We start from the raw sequence: 16,304 nt of genomic DNA on the forward strand, positions 1-16,304 counted from the left end.
GAATGAAAGCAAACTGCTGTTCCCTCCATGTACCTAATTTAAATGTCTTACTACGGGATACTGCTCGTCATAACTGGTTACAGCACACATTTCTTGGCCGGGTGGATAGTAATTCCTATGTTTGAGTTTCTTGCATGGACAGCTATATGCATAGAAGGACATGTTAGAAGTACACATCCATCAGAAATATTTTATTTTATGTGGAAAGGTGTCATGGGGCCCTGTATAAGTACTGATGTTACTGATGTTCCTACATACCTTTCAGTTCCCACAGATAAAGAAACCCCAGGGTGTGTTCACAGTCATCTAACCTTTATTCTCACAAACAGCATTCCTACTCAGGATGTTTATAAGTGACGTGTTACGTTTGTATGTGATGTTAGGATGATCACCTATGAACTTATTCAGTGCGCCGTCCAATTTCCAACTCCTCCAATGTTTATCAAGGATGCCCCTTATGTTTTTTGCTCATGAATTGTATTTAGAGATGTAATGGACCCTTCTAGTGGTACCCTCTTTGTCAGTAACAGTAGGTGGAGGATTAAGTAATACCCCCCTTTTCACAGTGTTGATGCATGCAACAGCTGTATTCAAGGTTTTCTTGGGGGTAACCCCTCTCTATAAATCTCTGAAGCATAATCTGTTTCTCTGATTCAAAAGTGTCATCTGAACCACAAGTGCATCTAGCACACTTTAGTTCACCATAAGGTGTGAATGAGAATGGGGGTGGCAACTCTTTGCAGATAACAGGTTATTGCCTGCTGTACAATGTCTGAACAATTGGTACATCATTTTTGCCCCACTACAGAGATCTTTAGGAGAAGGAATTCCACTGTATTGCTGCTCATATTGTGTGTGAGGTGGAGATTGAGCTTGTTATTTTTTAACGTTTCAACAAATGTAAGGCCAGGTCATGTGAGCCTTTCCAAATCACAAAAAGATCATTGTTGTACCAGATCTGCAAGATCACACAATTGTTGTATAGAACCAGGGCACGGATGGCCAACTCCTCGCAGGCCATGAAAATAATTGCAAAGCTTGGAGTGAAGCAGGTCCCTATCACTGTTCCCTATATCTATTTGAAAAGTATGTCATTGAAGATTAAATAGTTGTTGCTCAAGCAGTATGCAATCATGTCAAACAATATTTTGTGTGTGGAGAAGGTAGGACAATGAACGTACTCTGAGGAAATGCATGCATGCTGCAATGCCGGCTCAAAATGCAGCAGTGCCAAGGTCATTGTGAATGCTGGTGTAAAGTCTATTGACATTTAACATCAGCAGAACAAAACCATTCTCCCACCTGAATTCCTCAATAGTTCTTAAGAAGTTTCTGCTATCATAAATGTGCGATGGGAGCGCAGTGACAGAAGGTCGAAAAGAATAGTCAATGCATTTTCACGTATACTCCAATAAGCTTCTCCTTGATGAGACTATAATTCTACCAGGGGAATAAGATAGACTTTTATGGAGTTTTGGTAAAAGGTAAAGGACAGGAGTGGTAGGATGTTCACATTTCAAGAATTTGTAGTCCTCCACATTAGAAATTGGGTTTCTGGTTGGCAGAGGTATGCACCCTGTCCAAGCAGGAACCACATTCCATTCAGGGTAAGCCAGATACATGCCCTAAATTAACCTGTGCTCACGCTCTAGTAGCTTGGCATAGAGCAGTCAGGCTTAACTTAAGATACAATGTGTAAAGTATTTGTGCAACGCTTAAAACAGTAAAACAGTGAAAACGCAACACAAGATACACCTGGATTGAAGAATAGAGCTTAAGTTATTGAACAAAACAAGACCAAAATTACAAAAATCTAATACGTAGAACCAGAGTTATTCATTTTTAAAGACTATTGTGAAATACAGTGCTTAAAAGCATAAAGTGTCAACCGGGGCTATCTGGTCGCACTAGACCAGGTCAAAAACAAATCCAAAAGTGCAGGCCGACTGTGATGGAGCATGGGTTGGATACAGGGACCAACCTTAGCCCGCTGAAACAGTATCTTGGTTTGTGGTTGCGTTTATTTAGAGGATGAGATGCGAGGAGCAAAGAAGAGATGCGTGCGTCAGGCGGCCAGAGGTCGTGTCAGTCCACCACACCTCCACCCTTTTAGCCTCCAAACCCTCCTAGTCTGGCCTTTGGGGCTCACGGGTGGCCAGTTGGTTGCAGGATCCACCATTGCCTCCACCAGTGGCAAAACATCACGTCGGGCAGGTGGGTTCTCCAGGTAGTCTCAAGGAGCTACTCCCTCCCTTTTGAAACTACTTCTCTCTCTATACCTCCAGCTTACAACCGGCTGATGGAGGATCACCTGACTTTGCTTCAGGAGGAAGTCATGGCTCTCTTGGCCAAGGGAGTCATAGAAAGGGTGCCAGAAGCAGTCTATTGTTATTATTTCCGCTACTTTCTGGTCCCAAAAAAGGACAAGGATCTTTGCCCTATTCTAGATCTGCGAGCCCTCAACTGCTTCCTCAAAAAGGAAAAGTTCAAGATGCTCACTCTGGCTCAGGTCTTGTCTGCCCTGGACCCAGGTGACTGGATGGTAGCGTTGGACTTGCAGGACACCTATTTTCACATTCCTGTCCTGTCTGCTTATCGGCGCTACCTGCGGTTTATGGTACACCATCAGCATTTTCAGTTCACCATGCTCTCCTTTGGCCTTACCAGCGCCCCTTCGGGTATTCACCAAGGTGATGGCAGTGGTCACAGCTCATCTGCGCAGATCATGGGTGCCAGTCTTACCCTATCTTTCGACTGGCTGTTGAAGGCGGACTCGCTCCAGGCTGTCGTCTCCCACCTCCAGACTACGGCAAACCTCCTGCATTCTATGGGGTTCACTATCAACATGCCAAAGCCACACCTGACTCCCTTTCATTGGAGCTGTTCTGGACACAGTGCAGTTTTGGGCCTATCCTCCCGAGCAGGATATCCAGATTTTTCAGAATATGATACTGATGTTTCAGCCTCTACCCTGGATGTCGGTGATAATTCCTCTGAGGCTGCTGGGCCTCATGGCCTTCTGCATCCTGCTAGTGACACATGCCAGATAGCACATGCGGCCTTTGCAGTGGGACTTGAAGTTCCAGTGGGCGCTCCATCAGAGGAATCTCTCCGACTTGGTCCAGATCTTGGAGAATAATGCTGAGGACCTGCAGTGGTGGCTGATCAACCGCGATTGGGTCAGAGGCAGACCCCTCTCCCTTCCCCTAACCAGATCACACATTAGTTGCAGGTTCGTCAATCCTGGGATGGGGCGGCCATCTGGGAGAGGTCGAGCTCTGAGGTCTCTGGTCTCAGGTGGAATCTGGACTCCCCATCAACTTGCTGGAGCTCCGAGTGATTCGTTTGGCATTGAAAGCCTTTATTCCTTTAATTAAGTGAAAGCTGGGTCAAGTGGTCACAGAGAACACCACCCCGTATGGTATTGCAACAAACAGAGTGGGGTAGGGTCGCGGGCCCTTTGTCAAGAGGCCCAGCATCTCAGGACATTGCTGGAACAGCAGGGCATATCCCTGGTGGTTCAAAACCTTGCAGGTTCTCTGAACGTCAGGGCGGACAAACTCAGCCATCGATGCCTAGCAGATGATGATTGACATCTCCATCTGGGGGTGGTGCAAGGTCTATTTCGACTGTGAGGAGAGCCTTGGTTAGATCTGTTTGCCTTCGCTGAGAATGGCCAATGGCAGTTTTGCACACTGGAGTTTCCAAGGCAGTTCTCACTCTGAAATGCTTTTCGTCTTGAGTGGAGCTCAGGCCTCCTATACACTTTTCCACCCATACCACTCCTGTCCAGAATGGTCAAGGAGATCAGGAGTGACCAGGCCTAAGTCATCCTTGTGACTCCAGACTGGGTAAGGAGAGTATGGTATCCAAAGCTTCTCCAATAGAGCATCAATCCTACGATCAGGCTGCCCTTTCGGAAGGATCTTCTGTCACAGCAGCAGTGGAGGGAGCTCCACCCAAACTTGTCAACTCTATGCCTTCTTGTGTGGAAACTGAGCAGCGGCAGGTGATAGCATTCAACTTTCTTCTCAAAGTTTGCAATGTTATTTTGGCGGCCCAGTGGCCCTCAACCAAGACCATGTACGCCTGCCGTGGAACAAATTTGTAAAATATTGTACAGAAAGGTCTATTGTTTTACCCTTGCCCAGCAGGCTCTGCACTGGGCACTCTCAAAGGGTACCCTTCGGCCCTGTCTGCCTTCCTGAGGCTGCCAGACCAATCCTCATTATTTAAATTGCCTTTTGGAAATAGATTCCTTAAGGACCTTGTACATATGCTCCCGTCTTCCCCTTTCATTATGCCTCAGTGGAACATTTTATTTGGTTCTTACCTTCCTGATGAGTGCTCCGTTCAAACCTCTGCACAACTGCCCCCTCCGGCTGCTTATCATCAAAACAGCCTTTTTAATGGCAATCACATCTGCCAGGAGGGTGAACAAACTGCAGGCTTTGTCATCTAAACCTCCTGACCTGACAAAATTCCCTGACAAATTGGTGCTTCAGACTAAGGTCTCTTTCCCCTCAAAATTGGTAACACCATTTCATCAGGGGCAATCTGTCACTTTCTATGCTCTTGCACACCGCTCTAAAGAAGAGGAGCGACTCCACCATCTGGACCCAAAAAGAGCATTGTCGTTCCACCTTGACCGCACTAAAGAGTTCCGGGTGGATGACCAACTCTTCCTGGGGTACGTAAGTACGAACAAAGGTCGTGTGATGCAGATGAGGACTATCTCGAGATGGGTTGTCCTCTTCATCAACATTTTCTACACTCTGCCCAAAAATCAGCCTCCTGAAGGCTTACGGGCTCATTCAATCAGCGCTAAGACTGCTACCAATGAGTTGAAACATGGAGTTCCAGTCCTCAATATTTGTCAGGCAGCAACATGGGCATCCCTGCACACATTTACCAAGCACTACTGCTTGGACAGTCAAGTCCTATGCAATGGCCTTTTTGGCTGCTCTGTCCTGCGGGACTTCCTCTTCTAAACTTGTTGGCAGTCCCTCCTCCGGGGATGGTTGTGCTTGGGTATCTATTTAAAAGTAAAAAATCTGCAGCTAGATATCTCTATTAAATGGACATGCTTCTTACCTTTGGTAACGCCTTATCTGTTAGAGACATGATCTAGCCGCAGATTCCTTACCGACCCACTCATCCTCCCCGCACTGTGGACCGGTTTCTAGGGTCAGGGCTGATCCCTTTCAGGGCCCAAGGTGTTCAGAAACACACCAATGTCAGTGCACTTCACGGCTCCGCATTTCTGGTGTGGAAAGTTGTGAAAAGTAACTGACGTCAGCACATCGAGGGGTGCCTGTATACGTGACATGGACGTCATAAGGCACCGACAACGTCACGTGGAGCTGACCGACGCCAGCTAGCGTCACGCATGGGTATTGCTCAAAGAAAAATCTTACAGATCCTGTGTGATGCTTGAGAAATTCAAAGGTAAGGAATCTGTGGCTAGCTCATGTCTCTTCCAGATAAGGAGTTACCAAAGGTAGGTAACTTGTCCTTTATAATCTCTGTGTTCTACTTGTGCAACCTTCGTTCTCATCTCATGTCATCTGGCAGGTTGTAGGATATATACTTCTAACGTGTACCATTTCTGCTAAGTCTACCTTCAACCCACCATCTGGGGCTTTCCTATTTTGGCTTTAGTTATCACTCTAATTCATCTACTGAAACCCCAGTGAATCACATGTGAATCTACTTACACAAGGGTGTTTGCATTCCTTTTCCAGCTATGCCCCACATAATCTTGGCATCAGCACATTATTCGGGGGAACAGCCATTACAACGCGGTTTTTACCACGCAGTGCAGTTACATCGCATGCGTTACAACGCATGCGATGTTACAACGCTATGCCATTACAACGCAAGTCTTTACATCGACTAGCGCTAGATGGCGTGCTAACATTACAAATAGTGTAGTTTACTATCCCAACACCTTCCCTACTGTTAAGTGGACTGGAGTTGGAATAGTAAATTACACTTTTTTAATGTTAGCACGCCATCTACCGCAAGTCGATGTAAAGACTTGCGTTGTAATGGCATAGCGTTGTAACATCGCATGCGTTGTAACGCATGCGATGTAACTGCACGCGGTGTAAAAACCCGCGTTGTAATGTCATACATCCCATTATTCGGCTGCCCCTAAAGTTCCTAAAAATTGCCTAGTACTTAAATGCCTGTTCTTGACACATATTCTTGATTTTTTTTTTACTATAGTCCTTACTATAGTCGCGTTAGCCTGTCAGTTTTGCATATACTCTCTATGATAGCAAACTCAGGTTGCAATATAATTTGGTCACATGCCTGAATCTCAGAGGCAAATTTTAATCAAAGTATTTCCTCTATTGTTTGGAGTCAGAGGTCTTCTACTTCCGACTTGGAGTCAGTGGTCTTTTACTTCCTGGCGATTCTGACAGCACACCGTGCATCCACATTTTTGTGTGATTTGTATGTCCTCTTAAATATCCCACACAGAGCTTGATGTTTATCCTTCCAGTCACTGTTGATGCCTCCACCTCCAAACTCATCGAAGAATGCAAAACTGGCAGCTGCTTTTCCATTTCTTACTATGCAACAATTTGTGCTCAGTTTATAGAGCATCACCAAGTGACTATTTATTTAATGTGTATGCTGGATAAAAAAGTAACATTCCTACTCCTAGTACGTTCTAGTCCCTACTTCTCTTTCTCCTACATCATTCAAATTTCCAAAATGCCATCCCAATGGTAAAATGATTGGATTTTTTTCCCTTTGCCATTTCTGGGAGACATGATTAGCATATTTGCCTTATAAAGCATTACTTTTCATTCAGTCCTTTTAGGGTTTTAAAACAATGCATTTGTTATGCAGCTATTTTACCTACAAAAGAGCTTTAGCTATGACCGTCCTCAGGCATGGGTTAGATTAAGGAATAAATGTTATTCCTTCCTAATACCATACCAATATACACTCAATCAAACCACCACCCCTTTATCAACCAACTTTCATGCACAAGCATACAGGCCTGAGACTGTGTAACTGCTAGCTCCTCCTCATTTCTCATTTACATGCTATCACAAATGTGCCTTTTTTTAACACTGCAGCTTACATTCAGCCCATCTAATGTGCACAGGCTTAAACTGAAAACAGCCCATAAACACAAACACATGGGGCCATATGTAGGTAGAACGTGTTTTGCGATTCTCTAATTGCAATTTTTAGGGAATCGCAATTAGAGAATTGCAAAACAGAATGTAGTTAGGATTAGCAAATAATTTTGCGAATCCTACATATTCTTTAACTGCGAATTGCAAATTGCAATTCGCAATTAAGGAATACCTCCCCATTCATTCCTATGGGCCTAGAGGCCCGTAGGAATGAATGGGAAGACATTCTCAATTTGCGATTCTCAATTAGAGAATCGCAAATTGAGAATGCAATTTCAAGTGTGCCAGGGTGTCAAAAGGACACCCTGTTGCACCCCTGAAATGAGCATGGGTGCACATGTGGCACACATACATGCCCTAAGGACATGTGTGTGCACCACATGCCACTTTGAAAAATGCAAAAATATGCATTTTTGAAAGAAATCGCAAATTACCACCAAGGTAATTTGCGATTCCTTAAGGCCAAATTGCACTTTTTTGGTGCTTCTTACATTGCATTTAAGGAATCGCAACATTTGCGATTCCTTAAATGCAATTGCAAAATAAGGAATCGCAAATTTAGCGATTACTTATTTTGCACGCAGATTTGCCTTCCTACATACCACTTAGCAAAATTGCGATCGCAAACGCCGAAATTCGGCGAATTTCGGCGTTTGCGATCGCAATTTTGCTTTCTACATATGGCCCCTGGTTCTTAAAAAATCTACCTGGCTCTAGAGCAAATATTGTCATCCCTACAATCGGTCACAGCTAGATATGGCAGGGAGATATGATTCAGCTGTTGGCTAATGCTAAGGAGTTAAAATCTGGAGGGAACTATTTTTTTTAGATTGTCTGGGTACTATAGACTACTGTTTTAGGATGGACTACCCTTGCATGTTTACATTTATTCAAGAGTGTTGGCTTCTGGAATTTTATTTTCTCTTGTTCCAAAATGTAGACGTTTTGTCAGTAAATGTTTATCTCTTATTGTGTCTTCTATCTTTCATGCAGGCTTTTCTTAGATCTCTTTCTTGGTTTATCTCTCCAGCTATTGTTGCAAATGACTTATTGTCTGTGTTTTCTGAATCCATTTGAAATCACCCATTTTAAATTTGAGTGCATACAGATATGCTTACTGCAAAAAGAACAATTTATGGATAGGGTCACCAAACAGAATGATTTGATGCCTTCTTAAAGAAATCCTCCTCCCCATGAACTTGCACTGCTAGATGTTAACATTAAGGTTTATTATAGCAAGTCGTGTTTGCTGAGAAATATCTATTACTGATTAACTTATTCTCTTTTAGGTTGATGATTTTTTACAAAATCTTGTAAATTTTGATAAAGAACATATCCCAGAAGCCACAGTTAAAGCTGTAAAAGAAAATTATTTGAGAGATCCTGAGTTTAACCCAGAATTTGTACGTACAAAGTCTTCAGCAGCTGCAGGTCTCTGTGCTTGGGTTATAAATATCATTCGATTCCATGAGGTAAGAATCTATAGACAACTTTTTTTCCAAAACTTTATTTTTCAGTTTTATATACAAAAATTCAAACAAAAAAAAGTTAAATTGAAATGAAATTGTATGTCAAGAGCATTTTACAGTGACTGCAATTGAAAATAGGGGCAGTAGTTGTGACGGAATGCAGCATATAGACATTGGCCATGGTCTGTGCAGGTAACAGCGGTGGGGCCCGGTAAGGGGGGATTTCGAGGGACGATAATGAGGAAAAATGTAATAAATAATGAATTGCCCCTCTGCATCGTCCCTCGAAATGCCCCCTTACTCGGTCCCACCGCCCCACCGCTGTTACCTGCACAGACCGCAGCCGGTAGACATAGAGCAAGTCACCATTGTGGAATCATGGAGTGTCTGCGAAGTACAGGTTAGTAAGTATCTGTGACTCATCACAACCTGCGGCAGACCACAAAACGTCCCTGTAGATTTATGTATTGGGCAACTTAGGGGCATATTATCAAGACAAGCGTTAAAATTATTGCCGCTTTAGCGGCAGAAAACTGCCGCTATAACGGCGATAATGGGCTTGATAATATGCTCTGTGGAATTCCAATTGAAGCTCAAGTTAGATGTCCTTCACGTCTAACATGGGCTTCAATTGGAATTCCATAGAGCATATTATCAAGCCCATTATCGACGTTTTAGCGGCAGTCTTCTGCCGCTAAAGCGGCGATAATTTTATCGCCTGTCTTGATAATATGCCCCTTAGTGTGATATCACTCTGCAGGTCAGCTTCAGTTACTTCTTTTTAACATCAGTTTAAGCCCGCTAATGACAAAATTGCCATAAGTGTAAAATATTTTGGTTACAGTATTCGTGTGAACTCACGCGCTGAAGCAATCCATTCCTCCATCTTAACAAGGATGCTTTTTCCAAATTCTACATAGTCATGCATTCCCTTGAAGTCAGAAATTACCCTGAGATGATAAAGTTTTCAGAGCTGAGCCTGACAAACCTAGTCATTCATTCACTCAAGAATTCTACAATTCTTCCTCTACTATTTTGTCTAAGGCCAAAAGATCACCGTGAAGGGTGCTGCACTCTACTCTTGCTCTAAATAAATATATTAGGTTATCGCTGAGAAACAATGCACCATTATGTTTGTACGGAATTTAAAGGATGTTTTGACATTATTTATGTTATTATTGATCGAACCAAGTACAAGCATTTGTAAGTATAAAACCTGGAGGGATACATACAAGTTTGTCAATGCACTACCTTTAGAAAAGTGCCACTTAACAAAGTCAGCATACAATTTAGTCTTTTGCTGGCGAGGGTGAGACAATAAATAACAACACACAATAGGGCGTTTAACAATGGAACCTATAACTATTACAAAAGACCACTTTTCCAGTCGAACACATCAGTGTTACAACTTCAGATATCCTTGCATAGCTGTTATCGCTTTTTGATACAATACAAGATTTGTTCCCAATTCTTAGGCAGTACTTTCTTTGATGCCATGTTAGTTCAATTGAACCATTGTTTCTGCAAAGAAATTAAAGCGCTAAGAGCTGAACAATCTTTGTAAATGAGACATGAAGATTCCAGCTTCATTTCTGGGCTCAGAAGTAATGACAACCTTTCATGTGTATTCCTCTAAAAAAAGCAGCCTATACTCAGAACAGCAATCAAATAGCATGAGTTACACTGGCTTTGGAAAATGTATATCTCCAGTACGTAGAACCATCTTACAGTGACAGATATGACACCTTTAACAGTGAACAGTAACTATCCATAACTAACATTTATTGTGCGAGTATATTTTTTCTGATTTGCGATTAATTAAGATGTTTTTCTTTGATGGCCCCATCACGTTTCCTCTGATATGATATGGTTCAATAGTTTTTCCAGGTCTGTCTTGACTTCATGGAAGCAAAATTAATGTCTTTCAAAATTCAAATGTTGATTATATGTACATAAGTTGCACTTGCATCAAGTGCGCATAGATAGGATTCCTTCACAATTAAACAACTTCACATAACTTATAATGGTACTAAGCACCATGCATAGCAGAATGCAATTCAGCAGTTATTTTTTTCTCAATATATTTTTCACAGAGTACTGAACGACTCAATAGATCTTCCTTGAATTAGTGGAGAAATAATAAAAATGTATTTTCCAAGTACCAATGAACCAGTTTACCTTGGGAACAAACTTTTCCATTGCCTAAACAAAGCCAACAGAAACACCCTACATGCATCTTTAACTTTTAAACAAACTTGAGGGAGGAAAGATTCTGTAACTTTGATAGAATCCAAAAGGTGGGTCAAAAGCTTTACCCTATCAGCAAAAGAAGGTTCTTGAAAGATAAACCTGACAATGCCTCCATTTCTATTGCACATCTAATTGGAGTTTCCGGTTTGTCTGAAGTGAGCCAGTTTCTAGCACCAAACAGAATAAAATATCTGTAATGGTTTTTAATGACTGATAAGCCAAATGTACCTTCAATAGGAATTTTACATGTAAGATAAGCTAACGGCCGTGCCGAGCTGAAGTGTGTAAATGCTCGCTCTCAAGCACTCTATTTAATGGTTCTACATGGTGCAGGTAGATTGCAAACCACATAAAAATAGCAAATTAGTTTCTGATCTATTTATTGTAGTCCCAAAAAATTAGCCATAATTTGGTCTATCTCACTAAATTTCAAAGTATGTTAGGAGATGTGAAAAACATAAAGGCCAAAATGATAACCAGCATCTACCCTGGAAGGCGATGCAGGCTGGCGGCTGTAGCAGTTGAACAGAAGCTGGCGTTGACAACGTGCTGTTTGAGTGATATAGTAGCCACGACATGAGCCGGCGGTGGAACGGGTGGACCTGAGTACATGGCTGAATATGGGTAGTAGAGAAAGAAATTTGTTTCCAAGCTCGGCGCTCTAGTAATGAACCCTCTCTGGGGCATGTGTACAGGATTTGCCCGAAAGTGAAAGTGCTTTCCTGCAGTTCTTTTCTAATTTTGGCCTTAGGGAACACCTGTAAGCGTGTTGCTGGGGCAAGGAGAACTACACTGCCCAGGAGATTGTCAGGCAGAGAAGAGGCCACCTCCTTGAAGCGCTACTTAAGCGCACATGTAAGCCTGTTGCACGGGACTCTTGTAACCATGTTGCTGGGGCCAGGAGGACTACATCACCCAGGAGATTGTGAGGCAAGGTGAGCCCAACTCCTTAAAGCGCTACTTAAGCGCACATGTAAGCCCGCTTCGCAGGCCTCCTGTACCATTGTTGCTGGTGCCAGGAGGATTACATCGACCTGGAGACTGTGGGGCAGAGGAAAGCCCACCTCCTTGTAGAACTCTTAAAACACGCCTGGAAATCTGCTGTACGGGAGGTGCGTGGGATGCATCTGGGCCACACCCAGGCAAAGCCCAGGCCAAGGGTGGGGCCATCAGTGGCAGGGCAGGGCCACCCCTCTAAGCCTCCTGTATCCTGTAACCCTGCAACTGCTGCATTGAAAACGCAAGTCGAGCGGACCTCTAGCAACAAAGGTCCTGGGTCTGTAGCCAGGTTTACAATACCCAGCACTTTCTTTAACACTAATTATACTGGGGTGAACAAGGGGCGGAGGGCATCCTCACTGAAATCGGAAAAGTTACTTTTATCCCTCGAGGTTATTGTTCTTTTTGAAGGTTCTTGAGATATCTATTTTTATGCTAACCATGTAACATTGTGATTGGTTGTAGTTTGTACTGGATATTTTAAATTGCAGTGGACACAGTATTTATTCTTATGTCCGCATACCTTAGTTCCAGTCCACATATTAGGGGTTGGGCTAGCTGTTCTTACTGGTTGTGTTGATTTACTCTGATAAAAAGCAGAATAGTTAAAAGAAAAGGGTCAGGCAGCCCACTGGGTGCAACTATTAACATAAAATCAACTGACAACCGGCTCTAAATAGCACCATCGCTGATATTAGATGGCTTAATTGAAGAAGTTGAGCAAAATTAAATGATGGGCGGGGGTAGAGCGAGGGATAAGCAGTTCCTAAGGTCGCCACAATCTTTCTGAAAATACATAAAGGTCCTTTCCCTTCTCCACCAGGAAAACAAAAGGTCCCCTCACTGCCTCAAATTATCACACAGACCAAATCCCTAGAATCTCCCCAAACAGCACATGGCCGCATTACTGTTGCTGACCAGAACGTTGTATGTAGCGATCACAACAAGAAGGAGGAGAGCACTTGTCCATCTAGTTACTGTGAGTATTTGCAATTAGAGAAGTTACTTGGCAAAGAAATTGCTTGTTTAAAAAACAAGGTACTGGCGATTGAAGGCAAACTCAATGAAGTTATGACTGGTGGCCATGGGTCAATAATTAATAGGCATGACAGTAGGCATTATCCTCAAATGTCTAATGTAATGGACAAACCCTAAATATCCTTTAGTTCTTAATATGAGGGGCAAGAGACAAATCGTAATCCCCTATCGGCCGGGAATCTAGACGGTTTGCCTATGAGAATAAACCAAGAGCTCAAGACTTCACATAATCCGCAAAGGGAATCCGGGTTTACTGACTCAGATTGACTGCATGCTCCAATTTCCTTCTCACAAAATTAACCATTGCAGGATTTGTATGCATTAGATTCTGTCAGTCACTCACATGTCACCATTCTTGAGGAATCAAAGGGGAAGACTTTCTCATTGACTGGGCGTACTGGAGATAACATATGATGGCCTAGAAATACTAAATCCTGCTGAGTTTGCCAAGTCTGATTCCTAGGTTCAGGCTCATATTCATATATTATCTTGGAATGTTGCCGGCTTGAACTCTAAATTGGAGGAACCAATGTGGGATAATTTATTGCTAAACATCATTTTTGCAGCTTCCAAGAGACATGGGCAGTGTCTCCTGTCTATAGGACAGGCTACATAAATTATAGCATAGATGCCAGACCTTAGGCACTGGACCTCCTCAGGTGGTCTTACTGTAGAGATAAAGAATCCCTTGGTCTATAGGATCAAGAACTTAAATCTCAAATCACCTGATCTATTGGGGTTACTTTTATCAAAATCTTCAGGGGCCATTGTTGTGACTATTTAATGTATATAACCATAATTTTACACCTGGTAGTCTCCTGCTCTGCAAATGTTAGATTCATATATACAGCTTAATGATGGATATTATCCACTTAACATTGCAGGTAATTTTAGTGCCAGGTTTGAGCCTATTAGCTCAGCTAGTACTCTTTCGAGCCAGGAAGATTAGGAGTGAGACATCCCCTCCCTCATAGTGCCTTTTCTAAAACAGACAACAATAGCAGCAGAACACTGGTAGCTTTCACATTGTTGCATGGTCTACAGGCCTGGAATGGTCATTCCCCATCTGAGAGAGGCGCAGTTCATCCTTTTAAGAGAGATAGAAACACTAGTAGAATTGACTGTACCCTCTTGGATGTCTGCCTCTGAACAAACAAGCGAGATATGGAAGTAGTCAGAAGGAATGATAGTGATCACAATTTATTTATTTTATATAAACAACGTATAAAGCGTGCAAATACCCATAGGTGTCTCAGCGCTATGTGCTGCAGAAGATGAAGCTTAAGGCTGGAAGTAACCTATTACTTGAAAAGCCAAGTTTTTATTTGTTTCCTGAATGATAGCAGAGTAGGGCTTAATCTGCGAGGGAAGAGTGTTCCACAGTTTATCAGTGGCAAATACGAAACGTCTGTCGCCCCAGTTGATTCTCTTGGTTCTAGGGACGACAAGCAGATTGGCACCTGCTGAGCGAAGAGATCTGATGGGAGTGTATACCTGAAATGACTTCTTCAAGAATTCCGGCCCTGTATTGTGAATGGCCTTATAGGCAATACAGAAAGCTTTAAATTGAGTTCTGCTTCTTATGGGCAGCCAATGGAGCTGTTGCACCACGTTAGAGATGGGCTTGAATTTGGGAGTACCCGACAGTATCCTTGCGGCCGCATTCTGCACCAACTGCAGCTTACTTACGGCCATTTCCTGTGCATTAATTAGAAGGCTATTACAGTAGTCAACTTTGGACATAACTAGGGCAGATATTAACTTTCTCCTGGCACCAGCCGGTATAAACGCCAGCACTTTCTTTACCATTCTGAAGATATAAAAGGATGAGGAGACCACTGCATTAGCATGATGTTTAAAAGAAAGTTTATCGTCGAGAATGACACCTAAGTTCCTGGCTTTAGTGACTGAGATTGAGTGTGATCCCAATTGATTTGGCCACCAGCCCACAGACCACTTCGGGGATAAATTTCCAAAGACCATAACTTCTGTCTTGAATGAGTTTAATTTAAGGCAATGCCTTGACATCCAGGTACTAATGGCCAGTATGCCATTGTGAAAGCTAGCTGAAACTACATCCCCGTTTTTATGAACGGCCAGCACCAATTGGGTGTCATCTGCATATGACGTGAGACCCAGTCCAAATGATTTGATTACTTGTGCTAAGTTGGTGACGTAAATGTTGAACAGTCGGACTTAGCGAGGATCCATGCGGGACTCCACATGGAAGTGAAAAGACTGGGGAATTAAACTCACCCAGACTAACTAGTTGGGTACGATTAGATCAGCGTAACATGATCAACCCTGTCAAATGCTGCTGATGGATCCAATAGCACAATTACAGCTGCACATCCTTTGTCTAACACAAACTTGATTTCTTCAGTGGCTTTGATGAGTGCGGTTTCTGTGTTATGGTCTTTCCTAAAGCCAAACTGAGCCCAACAGCTTATTCTCCTCAATTGAGCCAGCTGAGTGATCATAATTTTTACAATGAGTTTGGCAGGCAAAAGGAGATGCGCAATTGGTCAATAATTTTTGGTTTCCCCTGGATTCAGATTAGGTTTTTTAACAACGGAAGAATAGAGGCCCTTTTCCATTAGGAATGATAGGTGCCTGAGCTGAACATGGAGTTGAAAATGTTGGCCAGGTTTGTACTTATTAGGTCTGGTATCAGTTTCAGAACTGAGGGGGGCAAGGGTCAAATTGTGAACCTGATTTGACCGTGTTTACCTGATCAATTATCTGTTTTACTGAGACTGCCCTGAATTCTCTAAAGTCAGAGCTGTCCTGTCCCTTGCTATTTAAATTAAAGCAGAGGCATTACATTTCAAATAGATTTGCCTCACCTTATCCTGAAAGCTGAGAGCTAACGAGTCACAAAGTGCTTGGGGTGCTACCTTAGCAAAGCTGTTTGCTGGCCCTGCCAATTTAGAAACCACCAGAAACAACTGTTTGGAGGAATCTTGTGCGGTTTCTATTTCCCTAGTATAATAGTTACTTTTTTCTGTTAGTATAAGGCGTTTATAGTTTGGCAGTGCCAACTTGTAGAGAGATTTCTCCTGGCTGTCATATTCTAGGCGCCAGCGCCTCTCTTGTTTCCTACACCATTGATTCTCCAGCCTCAGAGAACCATGGGGCAAAGGGAGTCTTCCTGTTTTTGGAAACTGTTTTATATGGTACTAGTTTAGCAAAAGCGTTTTGGAGCCAGTCCGTATAGTTCATAGTTGCCAGTTCTGGGTCTAGAACAACTTCAGGCTGAGTATCAGATGGATGCTGTGTGAGAAGAGCCTGATCTATACCACTCCAAGCCTTAAACTGTTTCGGGGGGACTGAACTGGAGTGCGAGGAAGTGGGGTGTAGAATACTAATATCGAATAGTACTGCATGG

At 42.9% G+C, this 16,304-nt stretch overlaps 1 protein-coding gene across 1 annotated transcript in view; it reads left to right on the plus strand.

Moving 5' to 3' along the window:
- LOC146861181 (dynein axonemal heavy chain 11-like) overlaps positions 1-16,304 on the plus strand; it is a 2,741,463-nt gene that overhangs the window by 1,922,355 nt on the left and 802,804 nt on the right. Inside the window, exon 52 of the mRNA XM_085646213.1 lies at positions 8,450-8,632. Coding sequence (XP_085502339.1) covers positions 8,450-8,632 — 183 coding nt within the window. The remainder of the gene's footprint in view (positions 1-8,449; positions 8,633-16,304) is intronic.

This window comes from Triturus cristatus, chromosome 3_1 (genome assembly GCF_964204655.1).
Source record: "Triturus cristatus chromosome 3_1, aTriCri1.1, whole genome shotgun sequence".
Lineage (NCBI taxonomy): Eukaryota > Metazoa > Chordata > Amphibia > Caudata > Salamandridae > Triturus > Triturus cristatus.